Source organism: Balaenoptera physalus (genome assembly GCF_965194825.1).
Source record: "Balaenoptera physalus genome assembly, chromosome: 4".
In the NCBI taxonomy this organism is placed as follows: domain Eukaryota; kingdom Metazoa; phylum Chordata; class Mammalia; order Artiodactyla; family Balaenopteridae; genus Balaenoptera; species Balaenoptera physalus.
This window is the reverse complement of record NC_138891.1, coordinates 31912707-31937483: the sequence shown is the minus strand read 5'-3', so window position 1 is coordinate 31937483 and position 24777 is coordinate 31912707. Positions and strand designations below refer to the sequence as shown.

The 24777-nt window shown below is 39.5% G+C and overlaps 2 protein-coding genes and 1 pseudogene across 9 annotated transcripts in view; 2 read left to right on the top strand and 1 right to left on the bottom strand.

Moving 5' to 3' along the window:
• Positions 1-2277: 2277 nt before the first annotated feature.
• On the top strand, positions 2278-3284 carry LOC309659705 (anaphase-promoting complex subunit 7 pseudogene; annotated as a pseudogene). The gene has a single exon. The product of its transcript is annotated as an anaphase-promoting complex subunit 7 pseudogene (transcript).
• Positions 3285-7761: 4477 nt separating this feature from the next.
• On the top strand, positions 7762-14392 carry PFN2 (profilin 2). 2 transcript variants are annotated; one of them, XM_082459701.1, is made up of 3 exons: positions 7762-7974; positions 10154-10346; positions 12709-14392. In XM_082459701.1, exons 1-3 carry the CDS (start codon positions 7843-7845, stop codon positions 12804-12806), a joined length of 423 nt encoding a protein of 140 aa, XP_082315827.1. In that variant the 5' UTR covers positions 7762-7842; the 3' UTR covers positions 12807-14392. The 2 variants fall into 2 exon arrangements, with proteins under 2 accessions (XP_082315827.1, XP_082315826.1); XM_082459700.1 differs by having other exon boundaries at positions 7782-7974; positions 13032-14392.
• Positions 13216-24777, bottom strand: part of RNF13 (ring finger protein 13) — a 217034-nt gene continuing 205472 nt past the window's right edge. For all 6 annotated transcript variants that reach the window (XM_082459618.1, XM_082459620.1, XM_082459617.1 and 3 more), the window contains 2 exons: positions 18896-18976; positions 13216-18618 (listed from right to left, as the gene is read on the bottom strand). In XM_082459618.1, coding sequence (XP_082315744.1) covers positions 18254-18618; positions 18896-18976 — 446 coding nt within the window. In that variant the 3' untranslated portion in view covers positions 13216-18253. The remainder of the gene's footprint in view (positions 18619-18895; positions 18977-24777) is intronic.

The window sequence follows — 24777 nt, the reverse complement described above, 5'->3', positions numbered from 1 at the left end:
AACATTGAAGTATAATTGATTTATCATGTTGTGATAGTTTCAGGTGTACAGCAAAATGATTCTGTTAGACATATATATATCTATTCGTTTCTAGATTCTTTTCCATTATAGGTTATTACACGATATTGAATATAGTTCCCTGTGCTATACAGTAGGACCTTGTTTATCTATTTTATATATAATGGTATGTATCTGTTAATCCCAAATTCCCAATTTATCCTTCCCCCCTTTCCTCTTTGGTAACCATAAGTTTATTTTCTATGTCTGTGTCTATTTGTCTTGTAAATAAGCCCATTTGTATTTTTTTTTTTTTTTTTAGATTCCATATATAAGTGGTCTCATATGATATTTGAGCACCTTTCAATCCTCCTCTTATTTGACTTCTCAGCATTATTTGCTACTCTTGTCCATTCCTACCATTTAGAGAAACTCTCTTCCTTGTGCATTTATGATTTACTGGCTCCTGATTTCCCACCTGACTTCTCTGGCCACTCATTCTGTTTTCATGGTGAATGTCTCTTCCTTTACTCATTTTTGAAATGTTATCTTGAGTCCAGACCTCTCTTCTGAACTACAGAGTTCTATATCTAACTGCCAAGCAACATTTTCACTAGACATCTCACAAGTACAGAAAAGTCAACTAAGCTTAATATCTCCCTCCTTAGTGTTGTTCATCTTTCCAAATTCCTTGTCTCAGTAAATAGCACCAACCAGTACCCAACCCAGAAACCTATGTTCAATTTATAGTTATTGAATGAAACACAGAAGATGCAAAATTGTGGGTACGACTTTTGCTTCTCATCACAGTGGACTAGATACAGTGAAGGAATCATCCTGCTACAAAACTAGATCTGAATCAAAAACAGTTTTTGATGTTTTGTTTGGCTCTCAGAAATTAGAAGAATCTTCAAAGACCCTTCTTCCTACCAAATAAAGAGAAATAAGTCTTGAGCAGATATTAGAGCAGGGTTCTTTATGCATGCTGGAGAGATGGAGTTGGTCTGAGTGCAAATGCCAATAGCAGTTCTGTGTGAGGAGGTAAATCTGATACTCCTGCATTTAGGGCAGGGGTCCCCAACACCTGGGCCACAGACGGGTACCGGTCCACAGCCCGTTAGGAACTGGGCCGCACAGCAGGAGGTGAGAGGAGGGTGAGTGAGCAAAGCTTCATCTGCCGCTCCCCATCTCTCACATTACCGCCTGAACACCCCCCCACCCCCGTCTGTGGAAAAATTGTCTTCCACGGAACCCGTCCCTAATGCCAAAAAGGTTGGGGACCGCTGATTTAGGGAACACCTGCTTTAGGGGACACCACAGAGAGGTTTAAAGTGGCCCCAGGTTGCTGGCACTCCTAGACATGCAGCAGCAGCAACAGATGAAAATCATCTTTGAAAGGAAGTGTCCTCAATTTAAGCCATTTGAATTCCCACTTACTTAAGATCAAGGAAATATAAATTCATAATCTAAGATCACCAAGTACACAAGGAGGCAAGACACCATGCATGAGAGAAAAAAAACACAACTTATTTAGATATTGGGATTGTCATATACAGAGTATAGAATAACTAGGTAAGAAATGTTTAAAGAAATATAGTATGGAACCACAAAGTTGGGCAAATAATGAGACTATCAGGAACAATGAAAAAGATCTATGTAACAATAAAATGGAATTTCTAAAAATAAAAAATAGATTTTTTAGGAATTAATAAAACTCAATGTAGGGGTTTACCAACAGATTAAACATAGTCAAAAGAATGAACTGGAACATGTGGCTGAAGAAATTTCCCAAAATGCAGCACAGAGAGGTAAGAAGATGGAAAATATAAAACAAGCTAAGAGATATGGAGAACAGAAGAGGAAAAGGAAACATTTATTTGAACCCTAAAGGAACAGAGTAGAGAGAACTGAGGAAAAGGAATAATTGAGGAGGTGATGACTGAGAATTTTCCAGGAGTGATCATAGATATAAATCTATTTTTCCAAGTAGAAGAAAAGAAACCCAGGTATAGATACATCATAGTGGAACTGTGGAACAGCAAAGACAAAAAGATTCCAAAAGTAGAGAACAAGAACAGATCATAAAGTACAGCAGCAATGATGAACACCAGAATGAATGAAATAATACCATCTTCAAGGTGTCGGTCTTGCATTGTAGATCCAACCTATTTTTTTTTTTTTTTAAGAATGAAAGTGATACAAGGACATTGTCAGATGAACAAAAAGAGAGTTTACCATCAAGAGACCTCCACTAAAAGAACTTCTAAATATTTACTTTAGGAAGAAGAAAAGGATCATAAAGTAATGGTCTGAGATATGAGAAGGAATGGTAAGTAAATAAAATAGGAAACATATAAATACATGTATATAAATACCTGTGTAAAAAGTCTGGAGAGGCATGACCAGACTTAAAGTGTTCTAAGGTTCTTGGATTGTCTGGTTGGAGGGTTTAAGATATTATTTAATTTAAAGCTTTGTTCTATTAAATATGCATGGTAAAATTTCCAGGGCAACACTAAAAGAATAGAAATTGAACATACAAGTTCCACATGAATAAAAAATTAAAGGATAAACGCTACTCCCGAGCCCTCTATTTAGGAGCCAAGGCCATCCAGCTGAACAGTAATAGTGTTCAAGCTTTGCTACTTAAGGGAGCAGCACTTAGAAACATGGGCAGAGTCCAAGAAGCGATAATCCACTTTCGGGAGGCTATACATCTTGCACCTTGTCGCTTAAATTGTTATGAAGGTCTCATCGAATGTTACTTAGCCTCCAACAGTATTCATGAAGCAACGGCAATGGCTAACTATGTTTACAAAACTCTAGGAGCAAACGCACAGACCCTTACCCTTTTAGCCACCATTTGTCTCGAAGACCCAGTGACACAGGAGAAAGCAAAACTTTATTAGATAAAGCCCTGACCCAAAGGCCGAACTACATTAAGGCTGTGGTGAAAAAAGCAGAGCTACTTACCAGAGAACAGAAATATGAAGATGGAATTGCTTTGCTGCGGAACACGCTAGCTAATCAGAGTGACTGTGTCCTGCCTCGGATCCTAGATCTCCTTGTAGCTGTCAGTGAGTATCAGGAAGCAATGGACCAGTATAGTACAGCACTAAGTGGTGGACTCCCTCCATCCTGCCTATGGAACTGGAGTTGTTTGGAGAGGCCAGGCATTAGCAGTTTCTCTGTGACTGGGTGGTCATTTCACTGCTGCGCCAGGGAGATGACGCATTAGCCAGGAAGAAGCAAGGCAGAGATTCAGGCCTTTCCTTTGTTTTGTTGTCCCCTAGTTTGGACTCCAATGACCAGAAGTCTCTAGAGGGGATGCAGAAGATGGAGAAGAGTCCCACGGATGCCACTCAGGAGGAAGACGTGGACGACATGGAAGGGAGTGGGCCAGAAGGGGACCTGGAGGGCAGCAAGAGCGAGGCGGCCCCATGGGCTGGCCCGGAGCAGTGCTTCGGCATGCGGTGAGGCAGGCACAGCTCCGTGGCCACCCTGGCCTGCCCTGCTCTGAGCACTTCCATGGACGGAAGGAACCTGTAGGGGCCCCTCTCTGGGAGGACGATGACTCAGCATGTGACTGCAGCAGGGGTCTCTGCCCCTTGCTCCGTATTTCTAGTAGTGACTTCATTTTAAAAAACTGAACCTGACCAACCTTCCATATATCTCCATCCTCCTCTGCTCCAGCCAGGGAGGACAAAGTGAGCGCTCTGAGAGGCCCGTGGACGTGTCGGGGCTTCTGGGCCAGAGTGCTTTTTATAGAACTAACTTGCAAGCTCGAGGAATAGACAGCGTTTTGTCTGTGATGTTGTGGATGGGTTTAAAGGAGCGACCTGTTCCCCATAGCAAGAGTGTCATCTCCCAGCAGCAGCATGGACTGGCCCTTTCAGAGGGTTTCCTGTCCCAGAAATTATTATCCTGGGTTGTCCACCCTTCCCTAGTAACCTTGCTTCCTTCTGCAATGTTAGTAATGCCTTAAGCTGACAGTCGCTGTTTGGCAGAACAGTTCTCCTATTTGCTAATCTGGTAACTTGCCTGTGAGCCTGGGTCGAATCTGAGAAACAAGTGTGACCTAGAGCATGAACAGAGATGCAGTTGGGGTAATTAATAAAACTGTTTTTTGTACAGTAAAAAAAAAAAAAAAAAAAAATTAAAGGATAAACTGCATATTAGAAAGCCAAAATCCAGCTAAGTTAAGAGACATGTAAAATTTAAGGACAGGGAAAGTGAGAGTGAGAGAGAGACAGAGAGAGATGGAAGAGAAGGGAGGAGGGGGGAAGGAGGAGGAGGAGGGGAGGGGAAGGAGGAGGGGAGGGGAAGGAGGAGGGGAGGGGAAGGAGGAGGAGGAGAAAGGGAGGGGGAAGGGGAGGGAGATGGGAAAGATATATCAGATAGATATCAATAAAAAGAGAGCTGGGATAATTACCTTAATATTTGACAAAATAGATTTTAAGACACACACACACACAAACAACAACAACAAAAAACAGTACTAGTGATACAGAGGGCCACTACTTAAAAGTTAAATTTATCAGAAAGAAAAATATGACAATTTTAACTTGTTTAACTTAAATAACCTTAAGCTATAAAAATCAAAAATTCATAGTTTCAGGGTAAAATTGACAAATCCAGAATTGTAGGTACTCCTTGTTCTTTACTGTGAAAATCACAAAACAATGAGTAAATACATTTAAAAGATAACATGTTTATTGCTTGTGGCATTAAGTGTGATTTTGCTCCATTTTCTAAACTTTCTTGATTGTTGTGACAATTGCTTTTATGATTAAAACACCTTTTTTTAAAAAAAAAAAAATGAAGTGTGGAAGTCAAAATTTTAGTTAATTGAGGACTTGAGGTGGGCTTAGTTAATTAGGGTTTTACTATTTTGGGGCTAATTATATAGTTTTAGTTCTTACCCCAATGTTTATAAAGTTGACTACATCTTAATTACAATTTCTTGTTTCTTTGTATTTTGCTAGAATGTCAAATGATTTACACATGGACTTAAATTGCTCAGGTAATCCTTGACTGATACATTAAAGAATCTAATTTACCACAGTTACTGTTTTCCTAAATAAGAATAAAAGATTTTGGAAAGAATGCATAATAATGCATTCCACATTTAAATATGCTACCACTGATTGTTATTAGCTACATCTGGATATCTGTATCAACAACAGAGCTTTGATTTTTCTCTGCTTCTGCCCAGACATCACTATTATCACTGTAGGGGATCAGTTACTCTGAAAAAAAGGAGAGAAAGATACAAATTGGTATTTTTTCTCATATTGATACTCTCTTAGACTTAACTTTCCAGTTCCTAAAACTCAGTGTTCTACTTCTACATATGCCTTTTGAAACACTTTGTGGTAAGCAATAGTTACAGGAAATAGGAACAGATCACTGTAGACAAATAGAAAATAAGGCAGCATGCTCTGAGTCTGGTTCTAAAGAAAACAGGCACAGGATTTTTTTTTTTTTTTATTACAGTACTGAAAAGAGCCAGTAAATAGACTCTCTTTGAATGTATCATCTCAAAATCTAAACGGTAAAACCTAGTTAGTCTATTATACAGATTTTTTTTCATAGTTGATTAAATTTTACTGTGCAATTCTGGGAAAGAAATAACACGATGTTGGAAAAGTATAACAGTAATTTAAAAATATTGTTATATTTTGAAAGATATTTTAAAAATAGTGACAGGAATTCTAAATTCTTATGTTTTACCCAATCAACGTGCTTTAGAATCTTTTGAGATTTGAATATCCAGAATATTCAGTTAATGTAATCCTTTTGCTGTTTGAAGACAACAATAAAAGAATAAGAATGGAATGCATTATTTGCATCTCTTTGCTATTGAAGATAATAGTGTAAAAATTGATCTTAAAAACTTCAGAGTAGATTAATAAGTCAATTTCAAACTATCATTATTTTTTTTACTGTTTATTGAATTATAACGTGTACAAACAGCACAAATCAAGAAGTGTACAGCTTGATGAATTCCTACAATGACACTTCGTGCTATCAGCACATTGTATCATTAACTTTTAAGTTGATAAACTGGTAAGAATGAAGGATTAAAACCATCAACAACTACCACAAAAAAGCAGAGTAGTAAACAAGAACCAGTAAGTGTGACTAAACCAGGTGGGAGGCACACTTGCAAAAATGAAACAAGTTTTGTCACATTTTATACCACACAGGTTTTCTGTCTCATCAGAACATGAGAGCATACATTGTCTCAATCTGATAGGAGCCGGACTTGGAGTTTCTCTTACTGTGCTTTTCCTCCCTTGCCTGCAGGAGTTGTACATTTCAAAGCAAACTGCAGAAAAAACAGAAAACTTCAGAACCAATTAGATTGCTTAGCAACGTTTTTGTCTTCTTTCCTGAGCTACTTCTGTGTAATCCTCCTGTCACAAATTGTGACCTTACACAGTAACTTTAAACCTGAAAATCAACTTTTCAACGTTTTGAGACGCTCTCTTCCCTTGATTGACAGATCGTTTTGTTCACTTGAAAGTCTTGGACGTCTCCTAATTCCCAGTCTAGTCATAACGCCCAGAGGTTACTAAAGAACACTCAAGATTCACAGGGACTCTGCCTATGGTTTACCTTGTAAATACAAGCCATTCTGAGATCTGGGTCCTGAAATTATTTTACCCTTCGAGAGCAGAAATATTACCATGATCATACAGTGAACCCCTAGATTTTCAAATTCTTTATACATTCAGCGACTTCTTCGACCCACCAGTAACTTTCCCAGTTAGCAACCAATAGTTTTACATAGGTTGCTATCTGTTTTGTTCGCAATTTACGAGCAATTTAGCCACACGTAAGCAACCTTAAGGAAGGGGAAGAGGGGTTCTTCCTGTCAATGAATCCACACAATGAGAGGCCCGTGGTACCCAAATGAAACAATAACGAAAGATCGGCAAAGCTCAGAAATGTTCCTGAAAGCCACGAACGCCAGCTCTGATTTCAGGTTGCCAGAGTGCGCCCGCTCGGTAGCCTTTATGGCCAAGAGGCAGAGGGATCCAGGGCAGAGGGTCCCACTGGGGACGCTTAAGATGAGAGTGGGCGACCCTGCTACCAGCCCGCCCCCACCACAAAGAGGAGTAAACGCTCCGCATCCCCGTCACCAGGGCAACTCTGCAATCCGACACCTAGGCGCAAGATTCCGCATTCCGAGCCACCGGACGCAGAACACACGCGTTTCACAACCCGGACGCAGGGACTCCGACGCTTCCCACAAGGCCGTCCCTGGGGTGCTGAGTGCGACGAAGGAGACACCCTCTCTGCAGGCCCCGGGTCCGAAACTCAGCCACCCCCAACGACCCCGCCGCTCCCGGGTCTCGCTTCCCGCACGTGGCGGCCGTGATTGCCCCGGCCGGTATCCCTCCGCGTTCGTACCGCTCAGTCTCCCCCTCCCTCGCCGGGACCCTCCGACCCGGCGCGCCGCGGAAGGATCGCACGCACGCACTCGCGCACGTCCCGCGAAACGGCGGAGAGCTGAGGGAAGCGCGGTAAGGAGCAGTCGCCGCTGCAGTCGCTGGCAGAGCAGCTCCGCAGCCTCCCGCTGCTGGTTAGTCAGTCCCGCGGTTGCGGGCGGAAGGGCGGCCAGTCTGGGCGCGCTCCGCAGCTCATCCCTCACCGCCGTCCCCACGTCCTCCCTCCGCAGCTCCTCGGGGAAGGGGGCGGTCGGTGCCTGCGCAGAGCCGCCTCCTCCCCGCCCCCGCCCCGCCTCCCCCCGCGCCGCCGCCGCCGCCGCCCGCGACCGCCGCCGCCGCTGCGCCTGCTGCTTCTCGCCGTCCCCGCTGCAGTGCGAAGGGCTCGAAGATGGCCGGTTGGCAGAGCTACGTGGATAACCTGATGTGCGATGGCTGCTGCCAGGAGGCCGCCATTGTCGGCTACTGCGACGCCAAATACGTCTGGGCAGCCACAGCTGGGGGCGTCTTCCAGAGCATTACGGTGAGGACCGGCGGTGGCCTGGGGACGCGGACCCGAGCGGGGCCGGCCGTGGGGGCGCCGCCGCGCGGAGCCGGGCCACCGGGAGGGCCGCGCCGGCAGGTGTGCGGGGCGGCCGGCGCCGAGGATGCGGCTGCCGGGCGGGCGGAGAGCCGGAGGCCCGGGGACGCCCCCTCGGCGGGGCTGCGCTGACTGGCGGGGGCGGCGGCCCGGCTCCCCGGCGTTCCCAGTGCCTGTCCGGGTGAGGCTGGGGGAGGGGGCACGCGCCGGTTCGGAGGTGGGGGGCCTTTTCCCCTTGTTCGGTCCTCCTGGGTCCCCTGGAAGCCCCGAGGCTCGCTTTGTACATCCCGGGGTGGAAGCGGGGACCGGAGGGGCCGGGCCGGGGCGCGCTGGGCCCGGGCGGGGGTCCTCCGGCGGCCGGGCCGCCCCTCGCTCCGGGGACAGCGCGCCGCCCGCGCCGCGGGCTGTGAGAGGCGGCGGCTGCCCGGCCCCCGGGATCCTCGCGGCCACTTGCCGGAGGTTTGCCGGTGTCCAGGCCTCCGAGGCTTGCGAGAAATGTACACCGACAACGTAGGTGGATTCGTGAATCTCGACTACAGCTCAGGCTCCATAGGATTTTTTTTTTTTTTAATTCTCCAAGATGGCGAACTGCCATTGATTTCTCTCTTCCTCCTATGGAGATTCATCGATACACCGTTATCCCCAGTTACGCAACATAGCTCTAAAAAAGGGGGTGCTTGAAGGGGCTTTCAGTAATCTTTGAAGACCAAGGGGACACTTCAGTTCTCCAAGTCCCTCCCTCTTTAGTGGTGGTAGTAAAGGCACTAATGCAGATTTATGCTTCACGCTGCCTGATTTTTCTGTGACTTGGTGGTTTGGCTCGGTTGCCGCATGTCTGGGGGATAATTGTCACTAAGCCTCCAGTGCTGCTTTATTGTTTTGCCTCTTTCTGCACAAGGCTCTTTCTAAAATTGTGACGATTATATCAAATACAGGACCATTCTCTTAATTTCTTAAGCTTCACGCCCCCTTCCTATCAGACGCCCAAATCCAGGCCTCCTATTATGGGTGCTACTAATTATTCTTGTACTGCTTAACATGGTTTAAGATCTAGCGGTGTAGAACTCAGTCCTTGATACAAGTACTTTCAGGTTTCCTGTTACCGCAGTGGACTACAGTTCTTACAGAGAATTGGCATCTGGTGATCAACTTTTTTTCTGCGGTCCTCTTGTCTTTGTGTGTGAGTTCCCGCTGTCTGGCCGGGAAGATTGCAGGAGTGTGCTTGGAAATGGCTGGGGCCTGCTATGACTCTGCAGTTCTGATGGGGGCGACGCCTTCCTTCTTATTCATGGAATGTTAGAATGCACGTTTTCTCCTTTCCGGTTCTGGTCGCTACCTCAGTTTCTTTCCCAGTCTCCCTCCATTTTCTCTGTTCTTTTACCGTTGCCTACTGCAGTGCTGCGGACAGAATCCTCTTTGCGTTTGCCCAGAAAGAAAACTGATTACTGAGGTGGTAGGGGAAGGGAAGTTGCAGAGAAAAAGGAGTAAGCGGCTAGAATAATAGAGAGGAGGGAAATATGAATTTGGGGATGCGCTGAAGTCTAGGGCTTGAAGTTCATACTAATACTATGGGGGATATTTCAAGCTGTTTGAAGTGAGTAGAAGTGAACAGGTCTGCCAAGCATGGGCGTTATTTCAGGAGACTTTCAAACAACTTTAAATTTGATGCCACATGACTGTAACGTGACTGATTATGATAGATAAGCTTTTGTTGAAAGTTTTTAGGTGAATCTTTACCATTATGTAAGTACTTCAGGTACCACCTGACTTGAAACAGTTTATAAATAACTCTTAAGTTTGCAGTTTATCTAGTGTCAACTAGCAACTAGAGATTCTTTGCGTAGACTGGTCTTGGTTACCAGACTACACTCTTAACTGTGAAATCTAATTAACTGACTGATATAAAACATGTCACCATGTCGGATTAAGTAATTTTTTAGAAAAGACTGAAACTTGATTTTACATTGTTGAAACGTGGATGTCTTGTAGTGGTAGTACAAACTTGGCAGTCTTTGCTGTTATACCAAGGCAAGGAATTAACTATAACTTTTTTCTTTTCTCTCTTTTTCTTTTCTTTTTTTTTTTTGGTTGGGGGCTGCGGGGGTGGGTGGCGGGGGGACAGCCAGTAGAAATAGATATGATCGTAGGAAAAGACCGGGAAGGTTTCTTTACCAATGGTTTGACTCTTGGCGCAAAGAAGTGCTCAGTGATCAGAGATAGCCTATACGTGGATGGTGACTGCACAATGGACATCCGGACAAAGAGTCAAGGTGGGGAGCCAACATACAACGTTGCCGTCGGCAGAGCTGGGAGAGGTAAGCAAGGCACCCTTTTGGTTGAAAGTTGCATGCCACGTTACAAGAGATTAAGCAATCTCTTTAACATTTTGAATAAAGTGTTAAAAGAGTCCGTAAAGGGTCTTAAGGTGGTTTTTGTGAACTGCCCAGCACTGAAGGAGGCACTGCTGAAGATTTACTTCCTCTACAGCAGCTGCATACACAGCCTAACCTCTGAGATCCTGACTTTATTCTCAAATAGAATATTCATATCATCTTTTCAGTTTCAACTTTAGTAAACTGAACATCTAAATTTGCCTCTAATATATGGATAGCTGAATCACTTTACTGTACACCTGAAACTAACACAACATTGTTAATCAACTATACTACTCCAATATAAAATAAAAAGTTAAAAAAAATCAATTTGTCTCTTCAACTGTTAGTTTATTCAGATTGTTAAATCATTCAAATTGGTTACTTTAGTCCCTTTGGGTCTTTGACCTTTGGATCTCTTCCTTTTCTTTCTTGCTTACATTTTAGTCATTCACTATTCAGCATAAAAAAGGAAGAGTTAATATTGGCTCATATTTCTATTAGAAACATTGCTAGGGAAGAGAGAAATAATTAGAATGAGGGTTTTGAAGTAAGTTTTCCACTTACTAAAATATTTTCAAAGACTAAGTGTGTCTGATTTATTCGAAAAGTAGGAAATTGTTTCATTTATATACTGGTCCAGAAATTCTGGTGTTTTCTGACTATTGTCAACACTGCAGAAATTCTTACTGTACTAAATAAATCTCACTACTTTTTTGAAAGAAACTTTTAAAACTGAGGTTTATTATGACATCTAGTTGATTTACAGATACATTTAAATGTGTTAACCTGTGTAAATGTTTTGTAAATAAAGAGGGCTTGTGTAGCCTCATATAGCAGACTTGGCACATCTAATTTTGAGACCACATCTACCATGGGAAGAAACTTGAAGCTACTCTGAGCCGTAATTTACTGCAGTGGTCCTACCAACTCCCTGTGACTGTCCTAAAGGTTACTCTTGTTCTGATGTGAGTTGATGCTTATGAGTATTTCTCTATAGGAAAATTAGATGACTGTGAAATAGTAGACAAATCTCTAAAACATTACCTGAGCTCAGATAAATATATTAAAAAGAAGCGTCAACCATGTGACGTAAAAATGAGAATGTTTTCATACCATACAGCACTACTGACATCTAGTGGCAGTGAATATAACATCTGACATATGTACATATGTTAATATTTTCACAATAGACCTTTGAACTGCATCATAGAAGAACCTGTTGTTGGAAATAGTAAATCTATTTTAGGATTTTAGACTCAATTAAAAACAAAGCTAACACAGAGAGGATATAGTAAGCACAGGCCTTTGGTACTTTTAATTTGTCCTTTTCTGAATGGCACTGAAAATGCTGTTTAAAATTCGGTCTTGGTTTTCCTCTGGAAATAATAGATACAGTTAGCCCCACTGGTAAGACTTAATAGTTGGTACTTAATCAAGCAGTTAAATTTGGGGAGAATTTTATAAGTAAATAATTACCTAATTTTTTTTTTAAGTTTATTTTTTGGGGACCAGTTTAATATGTATTTGTCAGACTAATCAGAAGTTTTTTGCTCTCTATAAAAGATAAATGTCCATTAAAAGGAATGAAATAATGCCATTTGCAGCAACATGGATGGACCTAAAGATTATCATACTAAATGGAGTAAGAGAAAGAAAAATATATGATATCACTTATATGTGGAATCTAAAAAATATATAAAGGACTTATTTACAAAACAAGCAGACTCACAGACTTAGAAAACAAACTTATGGTTACCAAAGGGGAAAGGTGGCGGGGGCAGGGATAAATTAGGAGTTTGGGATTGAGAGATATACACTACTATATAGAAAATAAATAATCAACAAGGACTTACTGTATAGCACAGGGAACTCTACTCAGTATAATAACCTAAAAGGGAAAAGAATCTGCAAAAGAATAGGTGTAGGTATATGTATAACTGAATCATTTGCTGTACACCTGAAACTAAAACAACACTGTAAGTCATCTATACTCCAATATAAAATAAAAATTAAAAAAGATAAATGATCACACTTCTTTTTCCCTAGCTCGTGTAAAGATATTTTTATAGAGCATTGCAGCTGCACTGATTGGACTTCTAAGATACAGTTAACAGTCAAAATGTTTTCAGCACATTACTAGTTTGAAAGTTCTCCTTTTTGGAGACCTGGCTGACTTCAGTGCTTCGTTGTTCATGGAAAACTAACTTAATGTTAACTTACTAATGGGGTTCTGTCTGCTAAAACTTATGGGACTCTCTTGATTAACACTTCTTTTGAAACACTTTTCTTCTTTCTCTTTCAGTCTTGGTCTTTGTAATGGGAAAAGAAGGGGTCCATGGAGGCGGATTGAATAAGAAGGCATACTCAATGGCAAAATACTTGAGAGACTCTGGGTTCTAGCTGCTAGGCAGACTGTTAAGTATTAGGGAAAAATTGCTCTTAAACTTTCCTAGCTGTAAGCTTGAGTCTTAATTCTGGAAATTTTATTAGCAATGCAGGGTGATGGGGTATGAACTTGTGTCTCCTTTGTATCCCTCTGTTGGTGGGGAAAGGTGTCTTTCTTTCTGCCCTCACCCCCCTTAAATAATTCTGTTCACTTTTGTTTTGTTTCCTTGTGTACTCCAGCATTGGTTATAGTCATGGGAAAGGAAGGTGTCCACGGAGGCACACTTAACAAGAAAGCATATGAACTCGCTTTATACCTGAGGAGGTCTGATGTGTAAGCAGCCTCTCCCCATCTACCTAGCAACTGTCTTCATCACCACCCCGATTACGGTCACAGTGCTACCAGACTATAGATGGTAGCTAATTTTTCTTTACCTATTTTCTAATGTCACGATTCCTGTTTGCCCAATGGATCATTTGTATGTTAACCACTGTATGTAACCAACCTTATCTGGCAACATAATTGCAGCACAGTAATGATTTGCATGATACCTTGAAATTTGGGGGGAGGGGGCATGCCAAGTTGGGCATCACTTTGTCTTAGCAATTAATGGGATATTGATTACTAAAATAAGTTAATATTAAGCAAGGTGCCGGTTGTACAATCTCTAATTTGATCAGTGTCTTTCAGCACTTTGAGCATTTACCTAGCTCATTTAGTCTTCCTTTTGTAGCGCATGGTTGGGAGGAAAAAGTGCATGCGTCTTTCCTTCACTCCTCTTTTCCCACCCCCTCCCTTCGCACATAGGTATTTGATTTGCTTCCATCTTCTTTTATGCAGTGCCTGGTTTATTTAACCAATTAATATTCCTTTTGTAGATGAGCTATTGAGAGCTGCAGTAGTTTGCTTTTAGTATTGCTGTTGCACTTGAGTAAAGACAAATCTTTTTTCATAGTGTCTACAGGACATATGACAAGTGCAACTGCAAAACAAGAGCAAAGGCACTTCCTCCCATGACCTTATAGTAACCATACTGATTGAATCCCCAGGGACATTCCATCATTGCAGTAGCTCACATTTTTGTTCCTCTTTTTCTTTGCACACCAGCTCTACTCTTTAGTAAAATTGTAAAAGGCTGCCATTATGGACATTTGGTATCCCAACATAACCATCTGGAGTGTGTCCAGTTTGTTCTTCATAGGACCAATTTTTATTTGCAGCTTGAGTTTTTATATGAAGTTGCATTATTGTGGACTTGGCTGTCTTGTGATGAATTTTTTTCATATGTATTCTGTGCCATACAATTGTTAAAATGAACTGTTGCTATTGTGAGATGGATTTTAACCGACCTCTTAAAGGTTTCTTTCGAATGGCACTACTTTAGGGACATTCTAGTATTTGCTTCTATTGTTTGGGCCTTGTGGATAATGTACAGATTTAAAAACAAATCTTGTTGCTGATTTGTCCATTTCTTTCCCTGCACTTTGTTACATCTGGGATACAGTCTAACTCATCTGATTTAATATGCATTTAAAAAAATGCCATAACTATTAAACACCTTGTTTACAGACAGATGAAATAAATTTATTCCAACCAAATATTCTAGACTCCTGTTGTTTATATAAATTGTTAGCTTACTGTTACAGTTGATTTTTGATACAATGGGAATATACTCTGCTACAAGCATAAAATAAAAAAAAAAATTCAGCTGATGGCCTACTCCATTTCCTTTAGTATTTATCATAAAATGAGTGCCTGGGAATTTATTTTCAATAGGCTTTGCTCTATTAAAAATGGCTTGTAGTCATTTCAGGCTCATTTTCAGGCTTATGAGGCAAAAATTGACTTATCCACTAGAAATTAAATATTTTTGTCTTGTTGCTGGTCTCTTGATGTGAAATCTAATGAGCAGTAAGGGGCCCAATACCAAGAAGGGTTTCTGCATTGTGGATTCTTCTGTGTTGAACTGTCATATGACTTCTTTCAATTTGGAGGCTATGTTGGCAGGCTGAAGTCAGCCAGCTGGGACTCTCACATAAGGGAAGACGTTCCTTAAAAAGCATAAAAGATAATTGGGATGTCTTGCAGTTTCTGGCTTTGGAGTGAGTGACATGTTAACTATGACTAGGTAATAGTTTAATCCCAGATGTCATAAGGTCCCTGAGATGTACTGAAGTTTAGTAAATATGTTTAATACTATTCAGATAAATGATTATCACGAACTGTCAAGCGGAAGCTCCAAGTTCAAAAGTTGGTGGGTCTAAGCAAAACTGGGGAGCTGGTTATAATGCAGATTCTGGGCTCTGGATTTCTACCCTGGAGATGAAGATTCCAGAAGTCCCTTTAGAAACAGTAGGTCGGTCTTGATTCATTTTAAGTGAACTGTATGCTACCCCTTTGAGAAAGGGTGGGTTTAGGGAATGGGAGTTACCTTACTTAAAATATACTGTGCATAATTAAATTTTTTTTCTTTGACGTTGTCAATTCTGAATTTGATTGTCCATACAGGGATGTAAAGATATGGAGGATATGGATTTGGGGCTACTTTGATAGCTGGGCATACCTTAGAATTGTAAAACAACAGTAAAACTTCTTGACCTGTTAAGGTCCTTATTAGGAACAGGAGGTGGGTCAAATGAAAATCTGGTGGTTGGGTTGTGATGATTCATGATTTTATGGTAATATATATATATTTATACTTTAGTTGTAAAGAACTGTTAGGGTAACTAATTAGAAAGCAGTAACCAGACTTGTGAAACCCTTACTGAATGAACCTATAGTAAGTAGGTGAGGGGACTGTGTATATGCTGGAGGTGTGGGTAGGGGAGTAGAGAATGGCAGAGGGCAACTGTATCATTAATGAATGAAACTCGTCATTGGCCCCCTTCCCACAATCTCACTTGAAGGACACTTACGAAAATATATACATGTGTCTTTGCTTTGTGTACTTAGTTCTAGGAATTTAACCTAAGGCAGTGGGGCTATATAAATTCGTATAGCAGAATGTCGCTACCACAGCATTACTTAGAATAACTAAACTTGGAAAACTACAAAATTTAACTTGCAGAGTTATGGGTCGAATAAATGACTATGTCCAAAAGATAAAACAGTCATTGAAGAATTACGTAAGAAAATGCTCACCAATGAATTTTATATACTAGGATAAATATATGCAGTATATAATGTATTTTACATATGTATTTCTGAAGGCAAAATATAAATTTTTCTCTCAGGTAAGTTTCCAGGTGACTATACTTCTAAAATCAGAAAAATTTTAAATTAGGAATATATTTTTTAATAGAAGTGGGATTTTAATTTTATTCAACGTCTTATTAAAAAAACTGTATAGTTATACCATAGAGAAATTATAAGAGATTTCAAATGACTATTAAGAGAACTAGTAACAGTCCTAGACAGTGCTGTTAAGTATATATATTTTTAACAACTAAGAGTTTGGAGTTTCAAAAAAAAAAATTTATTTTTGCCTCCAAAAAACTCGTAACTTAAATTTGAAGGAACCAAGTCCTTGATTTGAACTGTGGATTAAAGACTGAGGGAATAGAACATCTGATACACGTTACACTGACTTTTAACTTTTTCCCTCTTAAAAAAAAAATAGTATGATGTTTTTATTATTTACTTCAATAATTATAAAAACTATTACTTATTTTATATTTATGTGCTGGGCACTGAGCTCAGTGTTTTGTCCTCACACCCTACTTTACTTTAGGATAAATGAAATTAACACAAATGACCAAACAGGTTTAGAAAAGTTAGGATCATACAAGTGTGTCAAATTCCATAGCTTTGGCTTAACTACCATAATAAACTAATACTCTGTTTCTCAGGCATGTTATTTCTGTGGGGCAGGGTGGGTGTGGGAGTATGATGAAGAATTCAACTTTTGATTTTCCTAAGTGGAAATAACTCATTTTTTGTTGTTGCTTATAAGAATTAAAAAAAAAAAAAGTTCAAAAAAGTGAAATTTCCCCAAATAGTGTTACATTTTTAAAAAATGTATTAAAATTTTTCTTTTTACAACAAAAGGCTAATATAACTAGTATACTTAACTATTCTCTAATATGCTTTTGTTCACAATCATCAATCAATTTCCCATGTCAATACAGATACATCTAGATGTTTACCTTTTCGAGGCTATACAGCAGTCTACTGTAAGGGATGTATCATAATTGCAAGAAGGTACCATAATACACACTATTGTTGGAATGATTTTGGCTGCAGTTTTAACTTTTGGGGGGATTACCTAATTGCTTGTGAGCAGTTCCTTTGTAGAAAATTCTAAGGTGATGTGCATTTATCTAACCTAAATTACCTTAATCATTATACCGTTAAAAAGTGCTGTGCATATAAATACGGTTAATGTAGGTAATACTATAGCAGAACAAATATTTGCCAGTTTTTAAAGTGGAAAACGTGTTTATTAACATTCAAACTCCCTTCATACAAGGCCATATAAAAATTCTTAACATTTTGATTATACATAAGTCTGTATTTTCTACATAGTTACAATAATGTATAATTTAGCTTTTCATAATACATTGTTTAAATACATCATTAGTTCTGTTAAACATAAGCAATATTTGCAAATCCAATACTTGAACAATTTCCCCTGTACATAGTTTAGCAGGGCTAATTAGCATAAGATGCTCTTTATTAAGAGGTATATGATCTGAGTATTAACAATTACTGAAGTCTGGTATTTTTATACAGCACTTTCTTTTTCCTTTGATCACAACAACACAAAATCCTTAAGGATACTGAAATTCAGTAAGTAAAGTCCAGAGACATTAGCCAATAAGTCAAGTTCATACATAACACTGTATATAGTATTAAAAACCTTAAAAAAAAAAAAAAAACCTTTTGCAATCTGCCCTAGTACAGACTGTTCCTATCTATCTGGATAAGACTACTGGGCAATAGAAAGGAAAAAGACAGCTTTGAGTCTCTGTGGTGCTGATAGGAAGAAAAATGCGAACTTACCTTGTCGCCTCTCACTAATGATGGCAGAAATACCAGAACAAGCATATTCCAGCTCAACAACTCTAGGTAACTTTATGGAGATGGGAGTTGGCTTAGCTCATGCTAGGTGGCCACAGCACTGACCTTGTGTGTAAAAACATGAAACATTTGCATACTGTGATCTAGCTTTTAATTGTAAGCTATACCGAGGAATTTTTTTAAAAATGTTTTGGCTATATTTCATTCCAAAAGAAGAGTTGATCTGATGCTTGAGTTACAGCACCAGTCTATATTAGTTATTAGTGAAATGAAGTACACTCCTGCAGATAAATACCAGATCAAAAAAACCTGTTTCAGTAATCTGATTAACCTGTAGAATACTAAAAAATAAGTTATTTCTACAGAAATCTCTGAAGGGAGCAAAAAAACTATATGCCTAAATAAACATTTTAAAGGGAAATAACCCAGTACCCTCTGAAGGTCAAACAGTGTTTGCTATGTTGTAATCCTGTTCACCATCAGGCTGCAGTTGGACCACAACACTATGTTCATTAATTTCGTTTTCTGCATCACTGCTGTCGGTATCTTCATTGTCCTCTTCCTCATAGTCTGAAGATTCTGTCATGTTCTGATGTGAGCGGGATTCCGACAAAGCCCCAAATGACTGGGTGCTGACAGAAGCCAAAGGTCTGAGTAAAGGGGTATGTTCTGACACTTCATTTTCTTCTTGACTACTATCTGTGTCAGAGTCTGAATCGCCTTGAGAAGGAACAACTTTCTGTTTGCAGACTGGACAGGTTTTTTTGGTTTTAGTTAGCCAAGGATCTACACACTTGCAATGATAAGCTGTTGAAGCAAAATATACATCTTTTAGGTAGTATACTGTAGTTGAGAACATTATTTTTAATGTTTATTCATGTTCTGATCTATATGTATCATATAGGAACAAGAGAAGACAAGCTTGTAAATTTTTATAAACACAGCTCCATCCCTTAATGAGATCACTGATTAGTACAGGGCCTGGCTTATGGTGTGCTAATAACTATCTTCTGTCTCTCTAATACTGAAACTAAGTATAAATTACTCTCTACAGAAATTCAAAGCAGTATGTAATTATTCATACCATGGGAACACGGAAGGATTCTGAGCTTGTCTCCATCTTCATATTCATCCAAACAAATGGCACATACATCATACTCATCTCCTATGACAGAAAATAGTAAAACTAATTAAAACATGTAGAGGAGTATTCTTAACTTTTTAAACTTTTCAAGTTCTTCCTCAGTTATTTTAAATGCCTTCTGGTTTATCTTTTAAATGATACCTCTTTGTTTTCTCTCAGATCAGGGAGCTGCTTCAAGTTGAAGTTCAGGAACCTGAAGTTTTAAATTAAATAATTAACCTTTTACCTACAATAAGAAATTAAAAATGGATGTCAAATTTGTTTACCTTGATTACCTTTGCAAAAGATTTTAATGTAATAATTCATTACTGTTTTACATAACTACTCAAATGCTAGTTTTGAAATATTTTATGCCAAAGATGACAAAGTTTCACTGTTTAGATATCTTAAGGTCTCTGAGTCGTTTAAGTAAAAATGGAAATATGTTAGAACATACTCAAATTTTTAAAAATATATTAGTGAATAAAAACGTTTAGAATGAGATATACTGAGCTTCAAATCTCTTCCAACATTTATTAGTTTTGTGGTGCTTGGCAAGTTACTTAGCCTCTAACATACAGTTCTTTTATTGGTAGAAAGATTCCATCTACCTCGCAGAATTGTGAGGATAAAATGAGATAAAGGGCCAAGCACAGAGGTATTCACTAAATGGTGTTTGTTATTAATATCACTGCCTTTTAAATTCCTTATTGTTGAGCTGATCACCTTTATAAACAAAAGACAGTTAAAGCCATTGCCTATCCCACACTCAGGGCAACCACATTGGGAGGCTTGTCAGAAATAAAGCCATTGTCTGGATAAATAGGCTGGATGAATAAATATAACGCAAAAAAAGAGAAGCATAGGGACTTCCCTGGTGGTGCAGTGGTTAAGAATGTGCCTGCCAATGCAGGGGACACAGGTTCCAGCCCTGGTCCAAGAAGATCCCACATGCCGCGGAGCAACTAAGCCCATGCGCCACAACTACTGAGCCTGCGCTCTAGATCCTGCGAGCCACAACTACTGAGCCCACGTGCCACAACTACTGAAGCCTGTGCGCTTAGAGCCCGTGCTCTGCAACAAGAGAAGCCACCGCTAGGAGAAGCCTGCACAGCTGCTCGCCGCACCTAGAGAAAGCCCATGCACGGCAACGAAGACCCAACGCAGCCGAAAATAAAATAAATAATTTTTTAAAAAAGAAAAGAATAATAGTTCTAATTGAAACAATCCCTTTAACATCTATAGTCATTTAAAATAGCACATTCAGGAGAAGTCCTAAATAGAAAGCTTTAATGAAGATTACTAATTTTTGTTCAGTATCTTGAATTTGGTTACTGTAGTATCACCTATCAAATACATTCTATAACAAATGCAGGGTTCTCTTAGAACCTCCTGTGTGGGATTTGGTGAGACTGATTATACCCATCTCAAACTATTAAAATACTAAAGGACTCCCACATATCTATAATCATCTGTAATTACACAGTTGATCCATTTACCTGGGCTTTGAGGACAGTTTTAATATATTAAGCAATTCAATCATGTTGATTTCTCACACAAATCAAACTTTCAGTCTCAGACTTTGTGAAAATGCCCATTCAAAACAGATTCCGTTAAAGTAACTGATCAGGACCAAACTGGTCCAAAGCTGTGCCACAGCTCTAAGCCTCATTTTATTAAGGTAAGGGAGGTTATCCTGCATTATCCAAGTGGGCCCAGTGTAACCACAAGGTCCTTAAAACTGTGAGGAGGAGGCAGAAAAGTTCAGAGTCGGAGATGTGGAAGGTGTCAGGAAGATACAGTGTTACTGGCTTTGAAGACAGAAGCGGGGAGTCACAAGCCAAGGAACATGGTGGCCTCTAGAAGCTGGAAAAGGCAAAGAAATGGATTCTTTCCCCTAGAGCCTCCAGAAAAGAATGTTTGATTTTAGCTCAGTGAGACCTGTCGGACTTCTAACCTACAGAACTGTAAGATAAACTTGTGTTGTTTTAAGCTGCTAAGTTTGTGGTAATCAGTCACCACAGCAATAGGAAATGAATACAAGTAGTATTTGGGTTAGCCTACACATATGGAATTGATGCTTTACTATCAATCCTTTGAATTGTTTCAAGTGATAGATTTATATTGACCTCCCAAGTTTTCTAGCCACAGCACGTACTTTGAAGATTTAAAGGTGTGATGTGTGATCACGGACCAGACTGGAGCCTAGTGCTCTGTAGAGAATTAACGCCCATGGCCTTGGACTTGTGATGAAACGGTAAAGCATATGTTAGAATGCCTGATCATTTTATTTATTAGCTATGTAACCTTGTGCAAGACACCATCTTTATGTTTCAGTATTCTCAAAGGCAAAACAAAAATATTAACATATCTATGTTTTAGGAATGTTGTGGATTAAAAGAGGATCGAGTAGAGTACTTTACATAGTGTTTGGCACATACAGTACCTCTTAGCCAGTCTCCACCTGATCAAACTGGCTCTGTAGGCATACTGGCTTATGAAGGCTGTGGCTAGGAGGCTGCTCTCTAATACCTCACGTGCTTGTTAGTGGCAAAGATCTAGTGGCAATGGTCAGTGAACCTGTTGGCTGCACTTAGGGTAATTAAGTATTCAGCAGCCCTTGAACTGTGAGTGTAAAAGACTTTCGCTTTTATCTGAAAGGTTGACAGACACTTAATAAAGCTAGTTCCCCCAACCCCTCTCCAGCCAAAATGTGATTAAATGAGGTATGGGTGAGAAATCTAAAAGATCAGACAAACTTATGTATCAATAAAAAGAATGAAAGCAGAATCAAATTTTTGTCCCATTTTAAAATACACAAAACTCAGAATGGTAGAAAGTGCATCATGTAACATGACAACTTGGAAATCCAGTCAATAGATTCATATTCAGGACAGTGGCCTAACATCAAACAATTGTAAAGTGGTTTTATATTTAAGTTAAAAACAAATTTAAGGCATTTATATATCTTTAAAAATAATTTTCAAATTTAGCAGATTTTTTAAATTAACCAATTTGTCCAGTGGTTCTGGTAGCATAAGATAAAGCGGCTATAACAAGTGCTAATAGATGTTAGTTTTGTTACGATCAGCACCGTGCTAGAAAGTTCTGTTGCTTATTATAAACCAGTGGTTCTCAAATGGGGAGGATTTTGCCCCCCAGGGACATTTGGTGATATCTGGAGACATTTTTGGTTTTCACAACTGGGAGTTGGTACTGCTGGCATCTAGTAAGCCAGGGATGCTATTAAATATCTTATAATGCTCTAGACAGCCCCTCAAACAAAGAATTTTCCCATATAAAATGCCAATAGTGATTAGCTTGAGATAACCTGATATAAAAACCCCTTCCAGGCTTTCTCAAACAAAGACTTAGCTAATTCACTAGTGGACAGATGTTCAGAAGCTGCAGGAAGGGTGAGATTCATGTCTGTTATGTGCAACAATATGGAATGCTTCTATCTGGAATGTTATTCATATTATTGTTATTTGAATACTGTTTCAGAAAATTTTCATCCAGACACTTAAGTCTCATCAATCTAGGAATGTTATAATATGTAAGTGGGCAGAACTCTGATATTCCCCTGTAAACCTGCTCCTCCCTAGTTTTCCCCCCAAACCTGGGGTCATCAGATACAGAGCAAAGGCACTGACCCATCAGAATAGGAAGCACACAAGACTTAAGGCAGCCACTGCAGTAGCATGAACTGATTATCAGGCCTGGGCATGTCCTTGATGCTTCTTTCACTTAGAGCTTACATTCAGCGTCACCGAGTCCTGTAAACTTTTATCTGTAAAACATCCTCAATCTGTCCCCTTTTCTCTTGTTTCCTCAATTACGCTGGTCCAGTAGCCTGGATTACTGTTAAGAGCCTCTTCTGTTCCTACCCTTCTATTCCTGCCCCATATGGTTTTTCTCCATAGCAGCCAGGGTGATTTTTTTAAAACTTCAATCACATCACATCAGTCCTACTTAAACGGTCCCCCATCTCACGTAGAGTAAACTCTGAGCTCCTTGTCATGGCCTTCATACAGCTGAATATGATCTGCTATACAGATCACCTGTCTCATCTCACAGCATCTTCCCCCCCCCCCCACTCACGCTTCAGCCACGCTGGCCTTCTTTCAGTCTTGAACAAACTAATACGAAAGTCAGGTGTGCACCTGCATTTAGCCATGTTATGACAAAAAATGTGCACAGAAAAATTGGTATAGAAAGAGAAATCACTATTTCTAAAGAGGACTTAAAAAAGGAACTAGACTTCAAAGATGAACAAAATGAAAAGACAACTACTGAATGGGAGAAAATATGTGCAAATGTTATGAGTGATAAGGGGTCGATATCCAAAATATATAGACAGCTCATATAACTCAGCATCAAAAAAAATAAACAACACGATTAAAAAAAAAATGGGCAGAAGACCTGAATAGACGTTTTTCCAAAGAAGACATACAGATGACCACCAACAGGCACGTGAAAAGATGCTCAATATCGCTAATCATCAGAGAAATGCAAATGAAAACCACAATTAGCTATCACTTCACACCTGTCGGCGTGGCTATCATCAAAAAGTACACAAATAACAAATGTTGGCAAGGATGTGGAGAAAAAAACCCTTCTACACTGTTGGTGGGAATGTAAGTTGGTGCAGCCACTGTGAAAAACAGTACGAAAGTTTCTCAAAAAACTAAAAATAGAACTACCAAATGATCTAGCAGTTCCAGTCCTGGGTATATATCCAAAGAAAACAAAAACATTAACTCAAGAAGATATATGCACCCCAATGCTCATAGCAGCATTATTTACAATAGCCAGGATATGGAAGCAACCTAACTGTTCATCAAGAGATGAATGGATTAAGAAGATGCAGTACATATATACAATGGAATACTACTCAGTCATAAAGAATGAAATTTTGCCATTTGCAACAACACGGATGGACTTGGAGGATATTATACTTAGTGAACTAAGTCAGAGAAAGGCAAATACTGTGTGATATCACTTATATGTAGAATCTAAAAAATTAAAACAAACTAATAAATATAACAAAAAGGAAACAGACTCATGGATATAGAGAACAAACTAGTGGTTACCAGTGGGGAGAGGGAAGGAGAGAGGGGAAGATAGGGGTAGAGGATTAAGAGGTACACACTACTAGGTATAAAATAAATAAGCTACAAGGATATATTGTACAGCACAGGGAATATAGCCAATATTTTATAGTAACTTAAATGGAGTATAACCTTTAAAAGGTGTGAGTCACTGTATTGTACACCTGAAAATTATATAATATTGTAAATCAAATATACCTCAATTAAAAAAATAAGCTAGTTTGAAATAATCTAGTAATCGTGTATACATATTGATGTAAAGCTTAATTGTTCCATTTTATAACAAACTAGTCTGCCTTAAGTCAACCAGAATAGGTTTCCTCAAAGTAAAAGAGAATGAACATTCAGGGCTAAACACATACCATTTTCATGAGAGAAAAGGACTTAATATACATTTTAAATAATGTGCCCAGGGAAGATACAGTATTGGATTCATGAGCTTCAAATCACAAATAACTGTTCTTGTAGAGACAATGCCTTGCCACTCATTCCCCGCTTTGCCAGTAAAGAAAACAATGGCAGCTCTTTCTAGCAAATTAAAATAAATCTTATCTTTTGTTTTCCCCTCCTCCATACCAGTTCCCAAGAAATCTGAACAAAAGACAACAGGATAAAATATTTTGTAAGCCAGATTTGCTTGAGAATTATTCCTGATTATTTTTAAGCCCCGAGCAAAGGAACTAATATTTACTTTTAAGGTTAAAGGCAGTTAAATGCAGTAATAAAAATTAG

Coding starts and splice junctions, on each gene's coding strand:
- PFN2 (XM_082459701.1), top strand. CDS start 7,843: ATGGCCGGTTGGCAGAGCTACGTGGATAACCTGATGTGCGATGGCTGC. Junction 7,975..10,153: donor GCGTCTTCCAGAGCATTACG/GTGAGGACCGGC, acceptor GCGGGGGGACAG/CCAGTAGAAATAGATATGAT. Junction 10,347..12,708: donor CGTCGGCAGAGCTGGGAGAG/GTAAGCAAGGCA, acceptor TTTCTCTTTCAG/TCTTGGTCTTTGTAATGGGA.